The sequence below is a fragment of the Lethenteron reissneri genome, chromosome 23 (genome assembly GCF_015708825.2).
Source record: "Lethenteron reissneri isolate LAM-NWPU_2019-01 chromosome 23, ASM1570882v1, whole genome shotgun sequence".
NCBI classification, from domain to species: Eukaryota; Metazoa; Chordata; class Hyperoartia; order Petromyzontiformes; family Petromyzontidae; genus Lethenteron; species Lethenteron reissneri.
In genome coordinates, this window is record NC_083801.1 from 13,623,184 (window position 1) to 13,644,759 (window position 21,576).

Here is a 21,576-nt window from a genome sequence, read left to right on the forward strand (position 1 = left end):
ACCGTGGGGGAGGGGGCCAGTCATCCAGCGGTGGATTGACAAAAGGGCACGTGCCAAAAAGTTACACCTCCGAGGGCCACACCCTCGACAAGGGGCCAACGAGTCCTCGTTTCGCAGTGGCCACACTCCCCATCCACAACCACCCTCACACCCCCCACCCCCAAAGTGCTCGCCTGGGCTCTCTTGATGTTGCTTTCTCACGTCGTGCTGGCCCCGAAGCGTCATCTTGTTGGGTGGGGGGGGCGGGGGGGGCATACAAAAACTCGGGGGAGGGTGCACGAGACGATACGGCCTGCTCTAGTCCATCAGGTGTTCCTCCCGTGGCCTGCGGCTCACATCCCTCCGTGTATATGGGGAAAGGCCGCAAGGCCCATCACCTAATCGTACTAACATCTGCATTTTGTCCAGCCCCCCTATAACTACCGCAGACGAGAGGGTGTCTCAGCCTCAAAGCAAGGATATAGGGGGGCTCAGCCCCTTCCAGCCCCCCCCCCCCCCCCGTGGCTACCAGGCTGCTCCAGGCCACAAACTGTTGATGCTTTCACGGGTTGAGCATCGACTCCCCCCCCGCACCACCCCCCGTCCCACCTCCTTGCACTCTCCCCGTCGTCCCTGGAGACGCCACTGGTGCCGGCGGCCACTTGGACGCGCATGGGGAAGTGCTGAGGGCCCGGAGGGACCGCCAGGCTCTCGCCGTTGAGAGCAGCTGTGCCGTGACGAGGCTGCTGCGTAGCGAGCACGAGACGCTGAGGCTGCTTGATCGTTGGACGAGCGCCACCGTCCCATTTGTGATTGAGGACCCTGTGAGAATGGCCCGTAAAATACAATTCAATTCGTAATACTTTTTTTGGGATTACATTGCGTGATACTGTGGGTATAGTTGTACACGAGGCGTTGCAGCTTTGCGATCTTACCGGGAACCCTAGCAACGAGTCGTAATATTGGTTGCGAAAGCCTCTACACGTGAACGCAAGCACAATTAAATTTTCATTATTTGGGTTTTATCGCAAACCAAGGCGGTGTTGTATATTTTGTACGTGTAATGATCCATTTTTAAATACCCCACTGATTTCTCCCTATTGCGGTTTTTGGTTTTGTCAACAGGAGAGGTTAATATGTTTAGTAAGTTTATTTAGATTTTGTGACAAAAACCTCTGCAGACTTTTAAAATAACATATATTTGCATAATTTTATCCTATTAATTTAGTGGGATATCTATCCAGACATTTCCCTGTACTGTCACCGACTTCAGCATTGCTAGTTTCACGCCAAGGTTTTCACGACCAATATTTAGATTCATAATTAGTTTCTTATGGGTTTGAAAATGTCAATGCAACAGCTGAGCTTGGTTATCATCTGATGATGCTGGTTGTAGTCTCGAGCAAAACTTCGGACAAAATTGTTCATTTTCTTAGCATTTCCTTTGGATTGCTGATCAACCAAATCAATCGGCCTATTTTCCCACGTGGCAACTTTAATTCATTATCTCTGTCGGGGTGGTGCAAGGTTATAGTAAAAAAAAATTGCATTATATCTGCGCGATCAGACCCAAAAGAAACAATGTTTGACAGCAATGCTGTTGCATAGCTGTGTCGATGTATTTTTCATTGTTGTCACAAAAATATAATTAATTTATATTGGGCAGAGTTTATTCGTGAAACCTCTAGGTACTTTATAGAAGGGAGGGGGGGGGGGGAAATATTGTTGTTGCAACCAAAATGAAGCCACAGCTTCCCCACCTCACTTCTGGTACCCAATTCCGTTAAGTGTGTAACTGTTTGTATCTTAGCGGGTTAAGTGAGTGGCATTGTTGATATTGTAAAGCATTCACAGAAGCTGCCGCCTCCCATGCCCAGGGCAGGCATATGTAGCAGCTGTGGGGCCAGGTGTGTGGGCTCTGGGGAAGAGGCACAAATGTCGAATGCATCACCTGTGCATCAGCCAGCACAACAAAGCATGCCGCCTGTCCCCACCACATACCGAACCAGGCAGGGGGGTCGGGGCGCGCTTGCCAACGCTACCGAGTTAGGCGGTAGGCTGACAATTTTTAAACCCTGTTATCGCATAATGAGTTTTAAAGCTTTTTAAAAAAAAGTGAAAACTTTTATTTGGTGCAATGTTTTGTTTTCGGAATTGTTATGTGGTTAAAGAGGTTTAGAACTCGATAGGTTTGGCCCTTGAATAGGTAGTGTCGGTAAGTGTGCAGCGTGCCAAGATTCCTCTCGTGATGAACACAGGCTCAGGCACCCTGTACATGAGGTCTTCAACATTCACCTACACTACAACTTTCATGATTACTGTATATGGACATGTACAGTATTTTTTGGAATTCGCTTCTTAACGAAGGACACCTTGAGGGTCATGGGGTTATTGGACCATACTTCACCGCGTTGGTCAGTGCGGTGTTGGAGAAGACGGGGGAGCATTGAAGTGGTCGCATGCAAGTACAGAATAATAATGGGTTTTTGTTGGACTACCCTTCTGCTACCCATCACATGTCCTCGCAGCAGCCATTGACGACCAATCAGCTCTGCTTAGATTCCGAGATCTGACGAGATAGGGCACATTCCGGCCGATTTGGTCATAGGCTACGAGTATATATGTACCCAAAAAATTAATCCCAAAGAATAATACGCATTACTGCCATTTTTTGAGGCTATACATATGTAATGAGGTCCCTTGATCCATTGTGAACTTTATCTGTCCCTGCCACTCTGTTGCACAAGGGCGTTTCCCAGGGCGATTCAGGGCGTGAGCTGCCGGCTGCACGCTTGCTGTTTGTGCCGTTTCGTTCGAGCTGTGTGTGTGTGCGCGTTTTTCTGTGTGGACAGCCTCTATTCATCTCTGTTAGCGCTGGCTCACGTGACGGCTCCCGCTTTGTTGCGTTGCATTATAATGTGCGGCCACTTTCTATTGGAGTGGGTTGGGGGGTGGGGATGGATTGTTTGTGTGCTTGGCATTGCAATGAATGATTTAAAAACACACAGGCAGGCACAGGCCGGTGGTTGTGGTGCGACTGGATTAGATTCAGTTAAAAGGTGCAGTCCTGCGATTACTTGCTCACGTCACTGCTGATGTAAGGGCTTTCTGCTAGAGCAGCGGTCGGGAACCTATGGCTCGCGAGCCATATATGGCTCTTCCAGTGACGGCATATGGCTCCCAGACAATTTTGAGTTGAAAAAAATGTAATAATAAAAAAATCAGTTTGGAACTGATTTTAAAATACTTGTGATATTGCTTAATAATACTGTGTCATTTTAAAGTAAACAGAAATTAGTTTTGAAGATAAATTTCACGGGTCACGCCTGCATGAAGCTCAACCTCACCACGTATGAACCAGACTACAAGGCCATCAGCAAAACCATGCAGCACCAGAAGTCGCATTAAAAATAAGACATTTAATTTATTATACGTTAAAAATACTATATGGCTCTCAATGAAATATATTTTGAAATATTTGGCTTTTATGGCTCTCCCAGTCAAAAAGGTTCCCGACCCCTGGGCTAGAGGATATTTGACTGACGCTTCAATGCTGGCCAGGCATCTTGATGGAAGTGCCCACACTTTAACCCACGATTCGCGACCCGTTGGCCGACTAACCAACTGATCGAGTGACATGTGCCACTTGAAAACTGTTCATCAGGAAACTTGTTAAAAATGAAATTCTTATCAGGGCCCCGTGGTGTAAAGTGACTCTCCAACTATCTCGCTTTCTCTCTCTGGCCTCTGTGTGCTATGAAGGAAAAACATTGCCCAAAATGTCACCTATTATATATGTGTTTCCATTTAAAGCCACAATGTTATTGAAGAATGTGAGGTTTTTGTTAGTTGTGATTGTGCACCACTGCCAGTATCGCCAAATAATTTGGCTAATTACAGCGCCAGTACCTTGGTTAATCATGAGACATTTGAGGTCCAATGTCCGTTAATGTGTTTCACCAAAAGGGAATGTCAATATTGCAGAAGTGTTGTTGACACTACTCCAACGCACAGGTAACATTTCACAACACAGTAAGCTGTTGGGTATTAAGCATACAGTACGTGGCATTGCCAGTCAATGTAATCTGTGGTCAAGTGAATGTGTAATGAATCACTCATTGTGAAACGTGTTGGAATGCGAGGATGGTGCAAAAAGTATCTAAGCAAGTAGAAACCAGAAAGTCGAAATAATGCTTGTCTAAGTTAACACAGCAGGACTCTTATCAGTGGTAATTCGTGGGATGAACACAAATCCTATTACCTAAAATATAATTCGCAAATTTACTTTTATCTGCAAAGAAACACCGTGGATAAATACATATAACAGGTTTAATTTGTGGATAGAGCTACCAAAAACTAACATGTTTAATCACAGATAACATGAATAACAGGGCATGGCGAATAGAAGTCTTCCTGGATCGTACAGCTTGTACGAATACCCAAGAGTCGTGGATAATAGGCTTGTGGATAAGAGTTGTACCAGTTAAATTATACAGCCTATGGTACTCATGAGTTTCTATTAAAGTCCGACCTGTCTGGCGAATCCTTTTGAAGTTTGATGCCTGCAAAGTATCCTTCTTGCATGCGAAATAAATAAATAACCACTGCTGAGAATTATGCAAACTGCACAGTTCGCTGCCTCGGTACGCACAACAGGCAACGCTGTCACAAGAGCGTTTTAAACAAACTCCAAGAGCCAGCGGCGCTGTCCCTTACCGGTGAGTGCACAGGCATTGTGGCCATGTGATTGTAAGCGGCTGACAAAACGGTCTCTGTGAGAAGCTCGTTCTCAGGACTCAGCCGGCCCGTCGCGAAGGCTGCATGAATGCTCATGAATAACAAGAACAATGCTGTTATTTATCCAAGAAAGCCTCACGGAGTCTCAGGATTCTTTTGCACCATGCTCCGGCATTGGGGTGTTTGTACAGTTCTTTTCGGGAGTTTTTATTTTTTTGCATTTTGTCAGGAATGTTTTTTTGCTATTTAAGAATTTAATCAAATGCTCCCAGTGTTATTGTTTTGGAGCGTTAAAATACAGCGATGGCTGTTGTGATCTGTCAGTTGAGACTTGTGTTGATATCCTTGTTGCTAGATTGCATCTTGGTTTTGTTAATTTTGCATAAAAAATTTATCTGATAGAAAATTACAAATTGTGAAAACGAAGTTACATGTTGAGTTGCATAACATTTCAATGCTGTAAAACTAAGTGCCTGATAAATATACCCATCGATGGTTAATTTATTACCTTGTAAAATACCAGACTTATCCTCCAGACTTTGTTAATTCGTAAATGATGTTTACTCAAAATACCAACTGTTTCAATGTAATCATTTATTCTACCTTGGTTCAGGTGATGAGTTACCACCCGTAATTATCCCTCACCCCAGACCTGTCCCATCCACACACCTGCTCCCTATCGCGATCACCGATCCCCGTATCTCTATTGCGCAGGTGAACCTGTCATGGGACAGCTTCAGCCGTGGGGACGTGTTCCTGCTCGACCTGGGCAAGGTCATCATCCAGTGGAATGGCCCTGACAGCAACCGCGTGGAGAAGATCAAGGTGAGGCGCTCCGCACAAACATCGGGATGGCACGAGCGGCGACTGTGACACGGCGACTGACGAGCATCCCCAATAATTGCCCTCGCCTTTGAAAAGGGAGCAGTGGTTTACATTCGGATCCTTTGCTGCATTTCACTTTCTGTGGTGTATCCTTTAACGTGTTTACATGCATTAGTGGAGGTTTGAGCTTAGAAAAAAGTACTTGGATGTTTGGACTAAGGTTTGTGTCTGGGGTGAGATTGGGGGGTCTGGGTTAGGATTGCAAAAAGATGAATGCTTGATTATTTAACGTAGCCAGTGGTTATTAAATTTGATTTGTCAAGAAAATATTTAATGATGGTGCACTGTACTCCTTTTTGGTAAAGTTTATTGGGCCAGGCAAACATTTGAATAATAACTCCAGTGATTCAAACATCCATAGCAGCCATTTGATAAACACAATCTCTACTCTTCGAAGATGGACCTTTGCATTGATTGTGTTATTTGTCAATTGTGGCATTAATTAATCAAGCTGACGAAACACCGGTAACCTGCCAGAATATTTATGAGATTCTTTATTGAAACGGTCAATTAAATTATGCACACACATCATTAACAATGATCTCATCACCTTTCAAAGGCACATTATGACAGGATACAAGAATGGTCATATGGAAATCTCATCGGAGCAGTGCAACCATACTGTTACTTCTAACAATCCCTTCAAGTTGACTTGTTTCATCCACACACTAGGGAGTGCACTTTTACACTTCCCACCATGAAATGTTTGTTAAACCCATATTTTTAATTCTCTGAGCTGGAATTTCTCCACAGTAAGAAAAAAAAAACACATTTTATCCGCTATTTTTTTTGTGTGTGCGCAGTCGTTGGTGACCGGGCTGAGGCCCTCAACTCGCCACACTTGTAAAGCCCCAGGTCTTATCATACTGCTCCTGAAACCAGGATCAAAACCCAAGACCTCACTGATTCTGGCTGAGGATCTGAGCCCTCTCCTGGGCCACCGCTAAAAAAGTGATGATATTTCAACCCTCACCATCTCTGTGCAGGGCATGCAGCTGGCGTCCGACATCCGTGACCGTGAGCGTGGCGGGCGCGCCCAGATCGGCGTCGTGGAGGGGAACGATGAGAACTCCTCACCTGAGCTCATGGCCGTCCTCACGGCCGCCCTGGGGGAGCGGCATGGCGATCTGTCCCCAGGCAGCCCCGATGAGCCGACGGATCACAGCCGCAAGGCCAATGTCAAGCTCTACCAGTGAGCTAAATGTGCAGGGAAACAGGGAGGAAAGGGTAGCACAGGATATGGGGTTTTGGAATTGAGTCTGTGTGCAGCTTGCTATTAGACGCACGACACGAGTCAAATGAGCAGCTGTGGTCAAAGTGTAATTTATGATAATTGTTTTTTTACCCTTTTATCTGGCATGACGCCAAAAGGCGCCTGGTCCAACACCGTGTGAGACTAGGCTTTAAGGAAAGCTGTCTCGGGTGTGGACCAATCAACTTCAAGGACAGTGCATACATTATCAGAGTTATGTTTTTTGTTTGCATTATGATTGCAGGTATTGTGGTCTATGCAAACATGACTCCTTGTAAAAAAAGGTGTCAGTTTTGTTGCCAGATAAAAGGGTAAAAAAACAATTATCATATTTTTACTGGCAAATGAGGTCTCCAATGGAGTGTAATTTATGTTACGTGCGTTGGCGATGTATGGTTATGTTATGGTGCTCCTTAAATTGACAGTGTGTCAGAGAAAGGTGGAAACTTGATGGTGGAGGAGGTGGCAACGCGACCTTTGACCCAAGACCTGCTGAACCACGACGTGAGTTCTTGTTGATGGACATGCAGTCTTGCATCTTCAGCCGTAGTTCGTTAAACGCTGCTTCATTAACCGAGAAAAATAAACGCGCACGTTCCAGTTTGCATTATGAATTTGTAACGATGCAATGGTGTGAATGCAATTCTTCAGGACTGCTACATCCTGGACCAGGGAGGCATCAAAATCTACGTGTGGAAGGGACGAGGCTCCAGCAAGGAGGAGAGGCAGGCAGCAATGAAGCGAGCGCTGGTTTGTGACCCCACGCTGTGTGCACTCATGACAATAGAAGCACCGCATTGGCCACTGACTCCCTGCCACCTCACACTTAGGTCAGGGCTGGGTAAAGGTTCTTGTAGGCCCTAGGCACTTGTGTTTCGTAGGCCTTCAGTGATAACTTTCTCCAGTTGGTACTGCTCATGTCACTACCACTGCTGTCACTCGCTTGTTTCACACGTACTTCGTCCAGCCACTGGACAGATGTCGTTACTGATACGTTCATTATTTAGTCTGTGCCCTAATTCGACGGGAGTGCTCCGTGTGCCGCAGATGAGCAGATTTTATTTTTAATTGTTGAGAAAAAAAAATGTAAGCCTAAAAATATAAGAAGATATCATACAAACAACAAAAACAGTCAACATTTTTTTTAATATTCCATAGACACAGTTTGTACTGTGCCTAATGGATAATACGGGCCCTGGCTTTGGTCCTGCCGCTTCCGCGCAGTGATGTAGATCCGTGTCCTTCTGCGTGGCGCGCAGGGCTACATCAAGGCCAAGGGTTACCCCGTGAGCACCAACGTGGAGACGGTGGCAGACGGTGCCGAGTCGGCCATCTTCAAGCAGCTGTTCCAGCACTGGACGGAGCGTGGCCAGACCCAGGGGATGGGCAAGACTTACACCGTCGGCAAAATCGGTACTCGCCCTGGGGACACGTGAGCGGATTTTAAAGTTGCGGTGTGGTTAGGATGTGACCGTCGCTTAGGTTCAGATGAGGCCGCTGTGTTCTTGGAATAATATTACACGCTTAAAACAAAGCTACGAGGTAAGAGTATTAATAGACGCAGAAGGTGATTTATAAACCGCAACGGGCACAAGTGTGTCTGAAGGCTCGGTTTTCCCATCATTCCTTGCATGCCAGATAAAATTGCCATCCTGAGTGTATAATGCACAAAGCCTTTTTACGTGTTTTATTACTCTTAACCCGTGATATTACTCTGATTTGTTTCCAGCATTTGTGCACCTTTTGTCTGAGTTTCCCATCATTCACAAAAAATGTTGGAATTGGCATTGGCATGGTGAATGGATAGTACACTTCGTTTAATTGAGACCAGGGAGAACCGAATTGAGACCAGGGGCTCAATTCGCATTGCTATTTTGGCTACCATCCTGCCATTTTTTGGTGGAGTGCTGTACATTTTTGTGGAAAAAGTAGCCCATTCCACAATTTTCATTTCAAGTACGGCCAATTTGATCAAAAACGCACCCATTCTGGCTGCTGTTACTCTTGCCACAATTGTGGAATGACCTTCAAGTGGGTGAGGATAGGGCGGGCGGGGTTCAGGAGGAGTCAACGATGGTAAAAAGTTTACAAAACTATAAGAACAAGCACGATTTGGAGGCAAGGCTTGTGTGGGGGGAGCTGTTGAGAGGGTGTCTTGGCACATTCCATACAGATCGATGTGCATATTTTGTGCCTCTGTTTCACAAAATTTACATCGGATTTTTGTTCTCTAAACTTGACGGCGAGTGGCACAATGGAGGCACACACGCAAACTAATAAAATGATGAAGATGAAGACGACAAGGGTGATGATGGAGTCATGAGAATAAGCGGTGATTTTAATTGATGATTCTTGACATGCTTAGGTGGTGCTGATGGAGTTGTTGGTTGCTGTGTTGCTTGGCAGCTCGAGTGGAACAGGTGAAGTTTGACCCCACAGTGCTGCACGCCAAGCCGGAGGTCGCTGCTCAACACCGAATGGTGGACGATGGTTCAGGCACTGCAGAGGTGAACACCGCGCATTGCCACAGGAACACTTTGCAAATGTGCAGCATACCAGTTTACGTCTGTGGCCTTGATTAGCCCGTGAGCTGCGAGTGTGTTTTTTATCCATTTGAAGGATTAAAAGGCAAAGATCTTCCCTACGTGGTCATGCCTCTGTAAGCCTGTGGCTGAGCATCCTCTGCTTCTGCGCAGATGTTTCGGATTGAGAATCTGGAGTTGAAACCGGTGGAGAAAAGATTACACGGACAGTTCTACGGCGGGGACTGCTACCTCGTGCTGTACACCTATACCAGCAACAACAAGCTCGCCTACCTGCTCTACATGTGGCAGGTAACAAAATGAGAGCGACAACATTACACCGTGTTTACAAAATCAAGAGTTTGACCATTGTGTAATGTTAATGTGTTCTATATTATTACATTCATGTCTTCCTTTGCTTCCATCCTTGTACATGAAATATTTCTGCACCCCTGGGAGAGCTGCTCCATTACGTTCGTCGGAAATGACTTTGACAAAATGGCCAAATCGATAGCCAATAACAGCAGTTTAACTATTTACGCCAGTTATTGGAAGACACTGGCTTTCCACCCACACATGCATTAAGACCATGGTGTTTATATCTTGGCTTGGTATGATTTCCACCAGGAGTGAATAACTTCACAAATATTTTAACTGACATTTGCAATTCTCTATGGATACCTCCGGTGACACGGCCCAAGTCTGATCGCACCTGGCCACATAGCCTGGTACAAACACCGTGGAAATGTCACCGCCACTTAGTGGCGAATAGCGGTTGTTGTTGTTGTATGTGTTTGTACTCGTGGTAATGCCAGTGGTCTGCGCACTGCCCTACAAAACTGGCAACCTGGGTTACATTCCCGGCTGTGGCTAACATCAGTGGTGATTAATATCTGAACCGGTCGTGGGCCCTCCTGTCGACTCGGACTTAGATTAGTAACTAGTTGCGATGTATAAATGTCAAGAATGGAGAGAGAACAAAGGTGGCCGGGTGGGTGTGGTGCTGGCCACACCGGCCCCTTGTGCCCTGTGCCGGCCATCAGAGATTGCTCACCGACAGCCCCATGCCTCAGCAGTAGGCTGCACGGGGGATCATTGTCTGTGTGCATGCGTGTAACGGCAGGGCCGTCACGCCACCCAGGACGAGGTGGCGGCGTCTGCGTACCAGGCGGTAGCGCTAGACCAGAAGTACGGCGGCGAGCCCGTGCAGGTGCGCGTCGTCATGGGGAAGGAGCCCAAGCACTTCCTCGCCATTTTCCACGGCAAGCTCATCATCTACGAGGTACCCCACCCGGTCTCTCTACTCACCTGGTCTTTCAACTCGAGCTGACCCCACCAGTGATCATTCCATTTGGCAAGCCACACATTAGTTGACACGAAACCTTAAGCATGCTACGGCTGTATGCGTTGACTAGGTGTGTTCACAACTACGTGAAAGACAAGTGGTAACTGGGCATGCTAAAATTGGTGGCGCAGGGCGGCACCTCCAGGGCCGGCGGCAACGACATCGGAGGGGCAGCGCCGCCCACCACACGGCTCTTCCAGGTGCGCGGCACCGACGAGTTCAACACCAAGGCCGTGGAGGTGCCGGCGCGCGCCTCCGCCCTCAACTCCAACGACGTCTTTGTGCTCAACGCCGAGGTGGCGTGCTTCCTGTGGTGCGGCAAGGTGAGACTCTCGTGCGTACAGCTTGCGGTGTGCGTTGGGATCGGTAGCGCAGCGGTTGCGGCACTGTGCTACGAACCCGGGTTTATCCAAGTTCGATTTCCGCTCGCAGCCAATGCCAATTATCTGAACCAGTACTGAGAACTTCCATCGGTCGAATAGACTTAAAATGAGCACCTGGTGTGATTGTGTAAACATTGCCCCATGGGAGAAAAAGGGTGGCCAGGTTGTATGGTGCTGGCCACCCACCACCCCCTCTTGTGCGATTCCAACTTTCACATGTGCTCGCCAACAGTATATTTACGCCAACAGTGTGTTAAGACTATATCGAGAATCTTTGTCATTGTGTTTGTGCAGTGTTTGGCTGACACAGTGGGGGTGCAACTGATCACATCTGCCAGTCGTCTCAGCCAGATAACCCACAATACCCGTCCGAGTCTGTTCCTGCATTGCTGCTCCGCGAGTCGTCGTTAACCTGCTGGCTCTGTGCCTCTCCCCCGTGGGGTCCGGGCTCAGGGCTGCAGCGGGGACGAGCGAGAGATGGCGCGGAGCCTGGCGGATGGACTCACACGGAGGGACAAGCAGACGGTGCTTGAGGGACAGGAGCCACCCGAGTTCTGGGCGGCGCTTGGTGGAAAGGCTCCGTACGCCAGCGAAAAGCGGTAACCGCGCGCTCCCCTTCCGCTTTCACTCGGCGTGTAGTGATCCGCTTAACACGTTCGGTGGTCGCGCCGGACTTGAAGTGCAAGGCCGTCACGAAGGCGCCATGTTTCACCAGCATGGGGCGACGTCACTGCATGCTTTCATCCAATGAAGCTTCATCACCTCCCTTCCCCTTCCTGCTTTAATTATTTGATTTATTGTCGCAAGTTAGGATGGCGATGCGGTTATTTGCCGAAATATTCTTTTTTGTCTTGTTTTTTCCCTCTTGTTTCCATTTCTTACGCTTGTGTTCAATCCATTATCCTAAATGTAGCTTGAGTATAAAAAAATATATATGTCAACGAAACTAAAACTTTTTATTTTACCAGGTAAGGCCTACAGCTCTTTTTCAGAAGCAACCTGCCCACAAATGATAGCTCAACGAAGTGGATTGCCACGTGCAAATTTATAGCAACCAGAAATTATAAATGCAAGTTTATAAATGCGGAGGGAAACACCGAAGGATCCAGAGAAAAATCCATGCAACCACGGGGAGAACATGCAATCTCCAAATATACAAGCACCAGGGTTGGGATCGAACCCACATCCTCCTGTATACTACGCGAGATAGTTAACATCTCACCACTGCGAGATTTACATCAACTGTAAATGATTGGTTTTCATGCATGCAATTCAACGTGTGTATCGTGAGTGGAAGTATCTTGATTTTTTTTGATAAATCGATGCAATGTGGAATGCGTAACGCGCCATACATTCTGACACCGTTTCTGCTGGTCCTGTGCAAGGTGCGGCAATCGGCCACAGTCCCAGATGCACGTCTTAATGTCTCTTTGTCCCATTACCTTGTTTCCTCACGGATGCTAAATCTCCCTATCAATCGCTATTTCTTTCAGGGACACGTCCTACCACAGGTTACGTCTCAACGGAGCTTTTTCTTAACCTCTTACATTCTTGTTCGTTCCCCACTTGTCTCTTCGAGTTTTCCCGTGCGTGCCTTTTCCTTGCCGCCGCTTGACGAGTATTTATTACAGAGCAGCCGGACTCCGACAGTTAATACATCAAGTGTAATAGACTTTACCCGTAGGTTCACACACTCTTAATTTCTGTTGCTTTAGACTGACAACGTTTTAATTGTCAGGTGCTAAATTGTCTATAAATCACTTAAATGTGTTTTTGTAGCATTAATTTGCAGTATATCTGTCACTTTGTATATCCATGCTGTGTGTGTCCTGCTTAAGGCATGCCAAGAGAGCACTGCTCTATGTACAAGCAAGACAAAATGAAAATAAATTGCATCTGCCTTGCCCATATATATATTTTTCCTGTTTTGGCTACCATCCAGACGGCTGCTTGCAGAGCATTCTCACCCTCTCCATCCTCTTCGTTTTGTTAGAGATTAAATTGAGATGAGCAATTTCCTAGGGTGCTGTCTGTGATTAACATGGCAGGCACGCACTTCCCCATCTGTGGAATAGGCTTTTTGTCAGTGAACTGTGGATGAAAGTGCAGGCTGGGATAGCTCGAGACACATTTGTGCAATCCTCACTTTGCAGATTTGCTTCAACAATTTGTCAACTTCTCATTCTTGTTACAACATGTTACAAACAGGATCTTTCTCTTTCAAAGAAAAATGTCTGGTTTCTGCGAAAGGTCAGATACATCTTGAGGCAACTATGATGTGGTGTTGTTGATGGTGGTACGGATGATACTGCTGGTGGTGATAGTGTTGTTAGTGATGGTTGTAATTGTGGTGGTGATGGTGATGGTAATTTGTATGCCCTATCGAGCTTATGCGGAAGGTTTGAGGGCTCACTCTACCATTCTCAATGAGTGCATCTTGAGTCCTTAACTGGGCTCGAGAATGAGCTGAGAGTCTGGTGGACGGTGACCAGGAGATGGCAGAACAGCGATGGATTATTTAATCTGTGTGGAGCTTGAATGTGTTTTGCTTCTTGTGTTTAGTTTGATGTCCCCCCTCTCCAACTTTGATGTGCAGAGTTGGCTACATGTGGTGTCAAAGAAGTTCAACATACATACATACAGACAATGGCTATCCCCTTGTATGCTTGGGATTTCTCAGGGTATTCCAGTTTGGAATTGGCCAAACATTCTAACGTGGAATTCTCCTCGTTAAATAAACTTAGGAATCGGTAGGGCTTTCCTGGGTAAATAAAAGGATTTGTGATTAAAAGTGGGATGCCGCTGTGCGGTAATGGTTAGTACACTGGACTTGCAGGTCAGAGGGATCACCGTCTGGATGCGATCACTCGATGAGACAATTAAGACAATGGGACAACTTCCTTAAATCGTCCACCCCCCCACCTTTGTCTTCACCCAGCAGTATTAATGAGGACACCAGTCAGTCGATCGGCAGGTTGCAAGTGGTTGGAAAAAAATGTGAGTACTCTTCCAAGATGTCTGGCCAGCGTGGAGGAGTAGGCCAAATACCCCCTAGAGAAGCTCTCTAGAGCTCCCTCTCGTGCAGGCCCTTCCACCAGCATTGGCACGAGCAAGTGATTTGGGGATGCACAGCTGCCTGTATTATTAGGAGTATAATTATCATTATTATCATTATTACTACGTGGTGCACTCCCATTCAGGATGCAGGTGGAGGAGATGGAAGTGCAGCCGCGGCTCTTTGAGTGCTCCACACAGACGGGGCGCTTCGTGGTGACAGAGATAAGTGAGTTCTCGCAGGACGACCTGGATGAGGATGACGTTATGCTGCTCGACACTTGGGACCAGGTGAGGCCCACATTGTCTGTCTGGCTTCTCAGGTTACCGTTGTGGATTAAGAAGGCAGTGTCTGTCGAGCACTAACAATAAAGCAGAGGCTCGCCTTTTAGAATAATGTAATCGTGAAACTAGTATGCAAACGTAGTGTGTGTTGCGTTTTAATATATTTTATCATGAAATTTCACTGGGCAAAGTTAGGTTGCACAGATGATGGGACATACTACGAAATGTGACAATTGTTACTTGGTGAACAATCTCCCGCCGTGAACAAGATGCCATGTTGGACCGCTTGCCCGGTCGGCTGCTTGCAGGTCTTCCTGTGGGTGGGACAAGGCGCGAGCGATGCAGAGAAGAAGGAGTCGATGACGACTGCGGCGGAATACCTGCGGACGCACCCTGGGGCCCGTGACCCCGACACGTCCATCATCATCGTGAAGCAGGGGTTCGAGCCCCCCACCTTCACGGGCTGGTTCCTGGCATGGGACGCGCACAAGTGGAGCGTAAGTGGCTCCTACTTGCCGCAGGCTTGCCTCTGCGAATTTAGTTTTGACGTCCACGTTTTGTCCAGGGTGTGACTTTCAAATCGCATCCTCCTGCAGAGGATAGCAAGGAAGAAGCTACCTTAAACATCCTTCCGTAGTCCATGGCCTAAGAACCCTGCAGAAGAGTGTTGGTGTTGCGGAGGTGGAGAGGGAGTGCGCACTGTCTTTCTCTGAAGATCAGTAGAGAGCAGTGCACGTAGTGACGCGTTGAACGGGTTGTGTTGTGTAAGGTGGCGGCGATGCTGAACACTGCTAGTTGGCGCTTCTTAACTCTGTTTTCTGTGTCGTCCCGCGTGGGGTCCGCAGAGTGGGAAATCCTACGAGGAACTCAAGGCCCAGTTTGGAGACGCCGCCGCCATTAAAACCATCACGTCTGTACGTCCTCTCGTTCTCTTCAAACCCAGTACAACTGCAGCCGTCTGCAGTGTGAACTCCTTAATTCTGACATAACTCGCAACCACTTCTTCACAGCTGTTGTGCATTGCAGATGGACACAAACCGATTGGGGGCTTCATTATTGTGACCGCACGAAGGAAGATTGTTGCGTTGTGCCGAAGCTCAATTGAGCATGGGAAAGTGCACATGTCTATACTGTAATAGCAGCTAATATAATAACGTTATAATTTACAGCTCCCTTTGCCAATCAACTCTGTCAGTCATGGGGAGAGGGTCATTAAAATAAATGGAGCATCCGTAAATGCATCATCATGTAAGATAACATTTCTTTCACACTGCATAGCAGAGGTCTCATCTCTAGTACACGGTATTAAGAAAATATTACACACTTCTGTGACTTGCCTATCACCATATCCAGAATGCGCCCAATCTTGTCATTTCGGAAGCTAAGCTTGTGCCTGGGTAAGTGCTTGGATGGGTGTATATGGATTACAGTACGCCTGTTTTAGAACACACAATCGACAGGAGGTACAAGAACAATGGGCTTGTACAATGCATATGCATAATGTGCGTTGATTACCATATAAAAAACCCAAATGGGAATGGATACCCGTAGTCATTTATATGCATGCATTAATCCCCCCCCCCCCCCCACCACTTGGCGCAAGAAGAGCACACAAGTGTTGTCTTCACATCTACCCCTCTATTTAAGGAATGAAAAAGGAGGATTTATCCACAAATCTGGCTGTTGCCTGATGAAGCTAGTTGTAATTACTGTCGAAATGTTGTGGCTTTGCTCTCCAAAACACCCGTGTGCTGTACTAGTGACGAATTGGCATGTTCTGTTTAGGTGACAAACCTTACTAGTTGGCTGTGTCGGGTAGTGGCGGGTTTAACGACACATTTTATATTTACGTGATCTATCCCCCCAAAAAAACCTGTTGTGGATGATATTGGTCGTGAAAGCCTCCAACGTGTTAAACTGGTGTACGCAGTTGTCAGTAGAGGGCAGTGCAGCAAAATCCAATATCCTGTGCTTAGAAGCGCCCACATCTTTGCTCTTCATCTTCACGAACTCGCACGCCCTCATCTGGCTGTAGATTGGCAAAAAGGGCTGCACATGTACATGACATCTCTTCGCAAAAGAAAAATAATGATGAATAGTTCCCGATTTCCCACATTCCCAATCGTTAAACACCAATAATAATAAATAAACCAACACATGAATAATGACCAACTTTTCACAAGTACAATTATCGGCTCAGGATTATTGCACAATGGCCGTCGCATACTTTATTTTCCAGAGCCTCAACGATGAGAAGCAGGGCAGCAACGAGGGGCCCGTGCCCACTTTCCCGGCCGAGGACCTCGTCAACAAAACGACGGAGGAGCTGCCCGAGGGTGTTGACCCGGCCTGCAAAGAGGTGCGTCTGGGCTGGTGGGGCCAGGGCTTGGGTGCGGATGCCTGGCCGAGGTGGTGGCAGCCTCTAAAATAGGACCCTCACTCTACCAGACCTGGGATCGGCCAAATTTAAGTTTGATGGGGTTCCCGGGGCCCTGTTTTACCACAACCCATGGCTGATTTCATTTGCTCCATTGTTATTTACCCTGGTTTTTTGATATGCTTGGTTCTTACGGTAAAGTCATGTAGATGGAAAATAAAAAAAAAATTGAAAAAATTAAAATGCTAAATGAAATAAAAGCAAAAAACCTACGACCTTTCGATTGCAACACAAGCGGTCTTCATCAGGTGGAGAGAAAAGAGGGCAAGCCTCCAAATGCAACTGCTTATAAGGGTTTCCAAAGTGAGTGGGCTGGGGACAAGAGTTGGGGGGAGGAGATCTTGTGCAGCGTAAACAGCATGGGCGGGGCAGCCAGTCAGGCAATGGTTATTTTAGTTCGACTTTTAAATGTGAAGTACGATTTGCAAAGCTAAATCGGAAGTCAAAAGTGAAAACTATTTTAATATTGGCACATAACTGGAAATAACACACACAGTGACTCTATGTATTTAAATACCAAGTTAACTATAGGATTTATCAGAGTGCTGCAGTCCTAAAAGTCAAGTGCAAATGCAGGAACATTGCAATCATAATGTAATTTTAATTTAAGTGATCAAAGACAAAATTACAATTGTAATCTACTCACTATCACTGCAGCAAGTGGCACACATTGTGGACACAACTGTAGGAATGGCTTCACCGCCAGATGCAGGAACTCGGCAGTGAATACTATCAACACAATATATATTGGCACTAAATCCAAGTGTGTGACTTTATAGTCATGAGGTTTGTGATGTCATAGGCCAGAGCAGAAATTGGTACCACCTAAGGTGACAAAACTTTGTACGTACAGACCTTCATAAATCCACTGCTGGATGAAGGCCTCCTCGCGCTGCGTTGTCTGTAGGAGTTTTTGAATGTACTTCTCTATGCATGGTTGGAGTCTGGGTGGGGTGGGCAGAACCGGTTCAGGTATCCACACCACCGATGTTTGCCATGGCCAGGTATGTTGTCACCAGGTTCAGAGCATAGGTCCACTAGCCACGCTGCCACCGCTCTACCCTGTAAATCTTTAATGTTACCAATTTCTTTACACGATTATTTTTTTAATAATATTTTCAATAGTTAATTCATCTTAATATTATATCTCGTTTTCGACATTTCAAACGATACAATTAAGTTTAGCCAGCTCAGAGTGGTGCCAAAACGTGATATATCCGATCAGAGTCAAAACAGTGCTGAGGAGGAAAGCCATCTGAAATGGTTTAGATGCTGCTGTAGTGTAATGGTTAGCACACTGGACATGCAATTCACACGCTGCCTGTTCGATTCCATCTCCCGGTGAAACGATCAGGCATATTTCTTCAATCCCCCCCCTGCCTCTGTCCACTTTCAGCAGTATGAATGGGTGCACCACAGTTAGTCGATTGACACGTCGCGTGCGCTGGCGTAAAGTATGAGTACGCCTACCTGTTCCAAGATGTCTGGCCAGCATTTAAGAGTAGGTCAAATACCTGCTACAGGGCCTATTCTGAGCTCTCCCTCTAGTGGCGGCCCTTCCAACAGCAGTGGCATGAGCAGGTACTTGCAGGGCTATAACTTTATCGTTTACACTAACTTATGGGCAGGTGGCAACCCTAACTGTAGACTTCTCACTTCCATTTGCAAAAGTGCAACTGTAATCTGTCGAATGTCCGTCTACCCTCCCCTTGCGATACAGAAATATCTGTCGGAAGATGCATTTGTGCGAGTGCTGGGCATCACGCGGGGCGAGTTCGTAGCGATGCCCGTTTGGAAGCAACAAAACCTGAAGAAAGCCAAGGGCCTCTTCTAATCACTGTCTGCGTGACGCTCTTGTGGGCCAGAGAGCGCTGTGCTTTACACATTTTGCTGACATCCCCCCCACCACCTCGCCATTCTTGCTAGCCACATATGATCCCGTCAGCTGGATATTTCGGCTGAATACAAAAAAAGACAATATTATTCCTCTAATTGCTAAAATGAGCCTATGTTTCATATATGCCTCAAGGGCCAACGGGGGAAAAAGTGCAGTTTAGGCGAATTTTGTGTCGGTCTGGCATTTAATCACAAATGGTCTCTGACACTAGAGGGTTGGATGGCATCGTAGTGATGCACACCACTGAACCAGATGACAGTTTTAGCTCTTTTTCACTGTGTCACTGAGCCGTGCCAGGGTTGTGCCATACCAAGCCAGCTCATCAAATGCTGTGGGGAGGTGCCAGCTGGTTTCTCCACTGCATAAGCAGAGTGGTGCTACTGGAAGTCACGCGTGTAGATTACGCATTGACAATGTTTCCTCACAGTACACTGACATTACACACGCAATGAACGAGTCAAGACCTTTCGATTTAAAGCTTTCGTGACTGCAGGGATTCATCTTCTTGGTTCTTTCGGTAAAGTCACGTAGAAGGGAAATAATAAAATAATAAAATTTAAACGTAACAAAATTTGTTTTATGTTTTCTTTTTATTATAAAAAAAATGTTTTATTATGTTTTATTTTTATTATTTTATTATTTCCCTTCTACGTGACTTTACCAAAAGAGCCAAGAAGATGAGTCAAGACCTATATAGGTGACGTGATGCTGTGTCCTCACGGCGTACAGACGTCACGGGCAATCGTAATTAACCCCACCCCTGTCTCTGCTTGGCCCTTTGCCGATATTCTGGCGTCTTGAGGCCAGGAGGGTATCTTGGTTTTGTTTCAGTTTCGGCATATACAAATAGCCAGTGGAAACCCGTCCATAGCGTGAGGGTCCCATGTTGGTGCGGCTCAGATGTGCCAGTGCAAAAGGGTTATTTGATCTTCTTGGTTCTTTTGGTAAAGTCACGTAGAATGGAAATAATAAAATAATAAAAATAAAACATAATAAAACAATTCTTACGACGTTTCGGCCACAACGCAAGCAGCCGTCCTCAGGTGAAGAACAGGTCTGTCCAGAAGACTCTGTTGTGGCCGAAACGTCGTGAATTGTTTTATAATGTTTTATTTTTATTATTTCCATTCTACGTGACTTTACCGAAAGAACCAAGAAGGGTTATTTGATGCCTGCAGCATGGCAGTGGATTGTGGCACCACCTCCCATGATGCAATTCGCAAGAGTAGCCCATGTTGTGCGTGTGCCCATCGCTATACCCATAAGTTAGGAATTGACAACTCGATCGTGGGAATAAAAACAACTGTCGGTCTTTGTTTTTTGTGGATATACATAAAGAAATTCTGAAAGCAAAAATCTCTGCGAAAGGGTATTCATTTACTATGATAGCAAGCTCGGCATGAGGCTGTAAAATAAAATACATGAGGTGGAATTAAATAAGTGCTCACATACAGTATTTCGCAAATTGTAGAAAAATATGACGTTTAACAAAATCCACGTATGAATTAATGTAATCTTAGGTGTTTTCAAACACTTCAATGTCCATAAATAAAATACATTTAATCCTAGGTAATGATGATCAGTTAAACGCATCTTGGTAAATACCGTGTGGTTTTACAACAGCGCGTGCATTAACTATGACCTTCCGGAACATGAAGTTACACTTGGGCTACAATTCCATGCAAACAGTGTTGCTTGCCTGCCCATCACCCGTATCGTTGTCTTCTCTCGCATGAGCTCGGCAAACCTACGACTTCAACGAAGCTTGAATATAACCTAGTGGGCTGGGCTTAACTCCACCCAGAGCTATCTGGGGTTGAGCTCTGGAAATTATTTTGCTGCCCCCCTCCTTCCTCCACACTCGGTGTGAGAGTGGGGTCCAGGGAGGTTTGGGGTCCAGGGAGGTTTGGGGTCCCTGGTAGACATTCTGAGAATAAGCCCCGTATTGGTGAAAGTACACGGGAATGGTCATCAAATATGTCAGGTCATGTGTCGGATTGATAATTTTCTTTTTTTTACGTACAGCACATGTACAGCCCATTTGTCAATACACTGATGGATTGTGGCCTCCATGCCATGCAGTTTAATATGGCTTATTGTTTAACCATGCTTCACCACGCTGGTCAGTGCGGAGTGATGAAAGCGTAATACATTTGCTCAAAGTTAATCCATTGTGTATAATCTTTTTTTTTTACGATTATAAGAAAATAAGACATTTACGTGTATTGCTCATCCTGTAACAGACAATATAGCTGCAAGTCACATAACCGAGTAGGCAATTGCTGATCTTAAATCTAATATAAACGTCTAAAAACTATGTACGGCAGGCAATTGTCACAAATTTATTTCAATGAGATCTACTTTTTGCTTCTCGACAGATCTTCTTACCAGTTCAGGTAATGACATATAGGAGGCTTTGTAAATCGATGTTACTCCAGTTAATGTTGGCGTCCTAATTGCAGCCTAAACATTTTCATGATTTTGATGGACTGGGAGGTGTAATGTGAATCCTTTTTTACATCATCACATCGTAATGTATAAATTGTTGTTTTTTTAAGTGTGATTTCGTTTTATTGTAATGATATAAAATGTTTACTTTCAAAGATATTGACCATGTTTTGTCTTCAGTGATGGTTATACTTTCAAAATACAAAATGCGTCGACACGTCAAACTATTGCTGTGATGCCTGTCAAGTAAAATATGCCTTTTATTTGTAAGGGTGAAAGTGACAAAATATGAATGTCTGTCGGCTTTTGGAACACTGTTAGCTCTCCCTGTGTTTCCATCGTTAAGGTATTA

The 21,576-nt window shown here is 45.9% G+C and overlaps 1 protein-coding gene across 2 annotated transcripts in view; it reads left to right on the forward strand.

Annotated features, from left to right (window-relative positions):
• Positions 1-21,383, forward strand: part of VIL1 (villin 1) — a 36,827-nt gene extending 15,444 nt beyond the window's left edge. For both annotated transcript variants that reach the window (XM_061557294.1, XM_061557295.1), the window contains exons 6-20: positions 5,431-5,541; positions 6,588-6,793; positions 7,279-7,357; positions 7,505-7,603; positions 8,113-8,266; positions 9,260-9,360; positions 9,550-9,687; positions 10,499-10,657; positions 10,852-11,043; positions 11,557-11,702; positions 14,304-14,448; positions 14,751-14,939; positions 15,288-15,356; positions 16,682-16,801; positions 18,600-21,383. In XM_061557294.1, the coding sequence (XP_061413278.1) occupies positions 5,431-5,541; positions 6,588-6,793; positions 7,279-7,357; positions 7,505-7,603; positions 8,113-8,266; positions 9,260-9,360; positions 9,550-9,687; positions 10,499-10,657; positions 10,852-11,043; positions 11,557-11,702; positions 14,304-14,448; positions 14,751-14,939; positions 15,288-15,356; positions 16,682-16,801; positions 18,600-18,713 (2,022 nt within the window). In that variant the 3' untranslated portion in view covers positions 18,714-21,383. The remainder of the gene's footprint in view (positions 1-5,430; positions 5,542-6,587; positions 6,794-7,278; positions 7,358-7,504; positions 7,604-8,112; positions 8,267-9,259; positions 9,361-9,549; positions 9,688-10,498; positions 10,658-10,851; positions 11,044-11,556; positions 11,703-14,303; positions 14,449-14,750; positions 14,940-15,287; positions 15,357-16,681; positions 16,802-18,599) is intronic.
• The last annotated feature ends 193 nt before the right edge of the window (positions 21,384-21,576 follow it).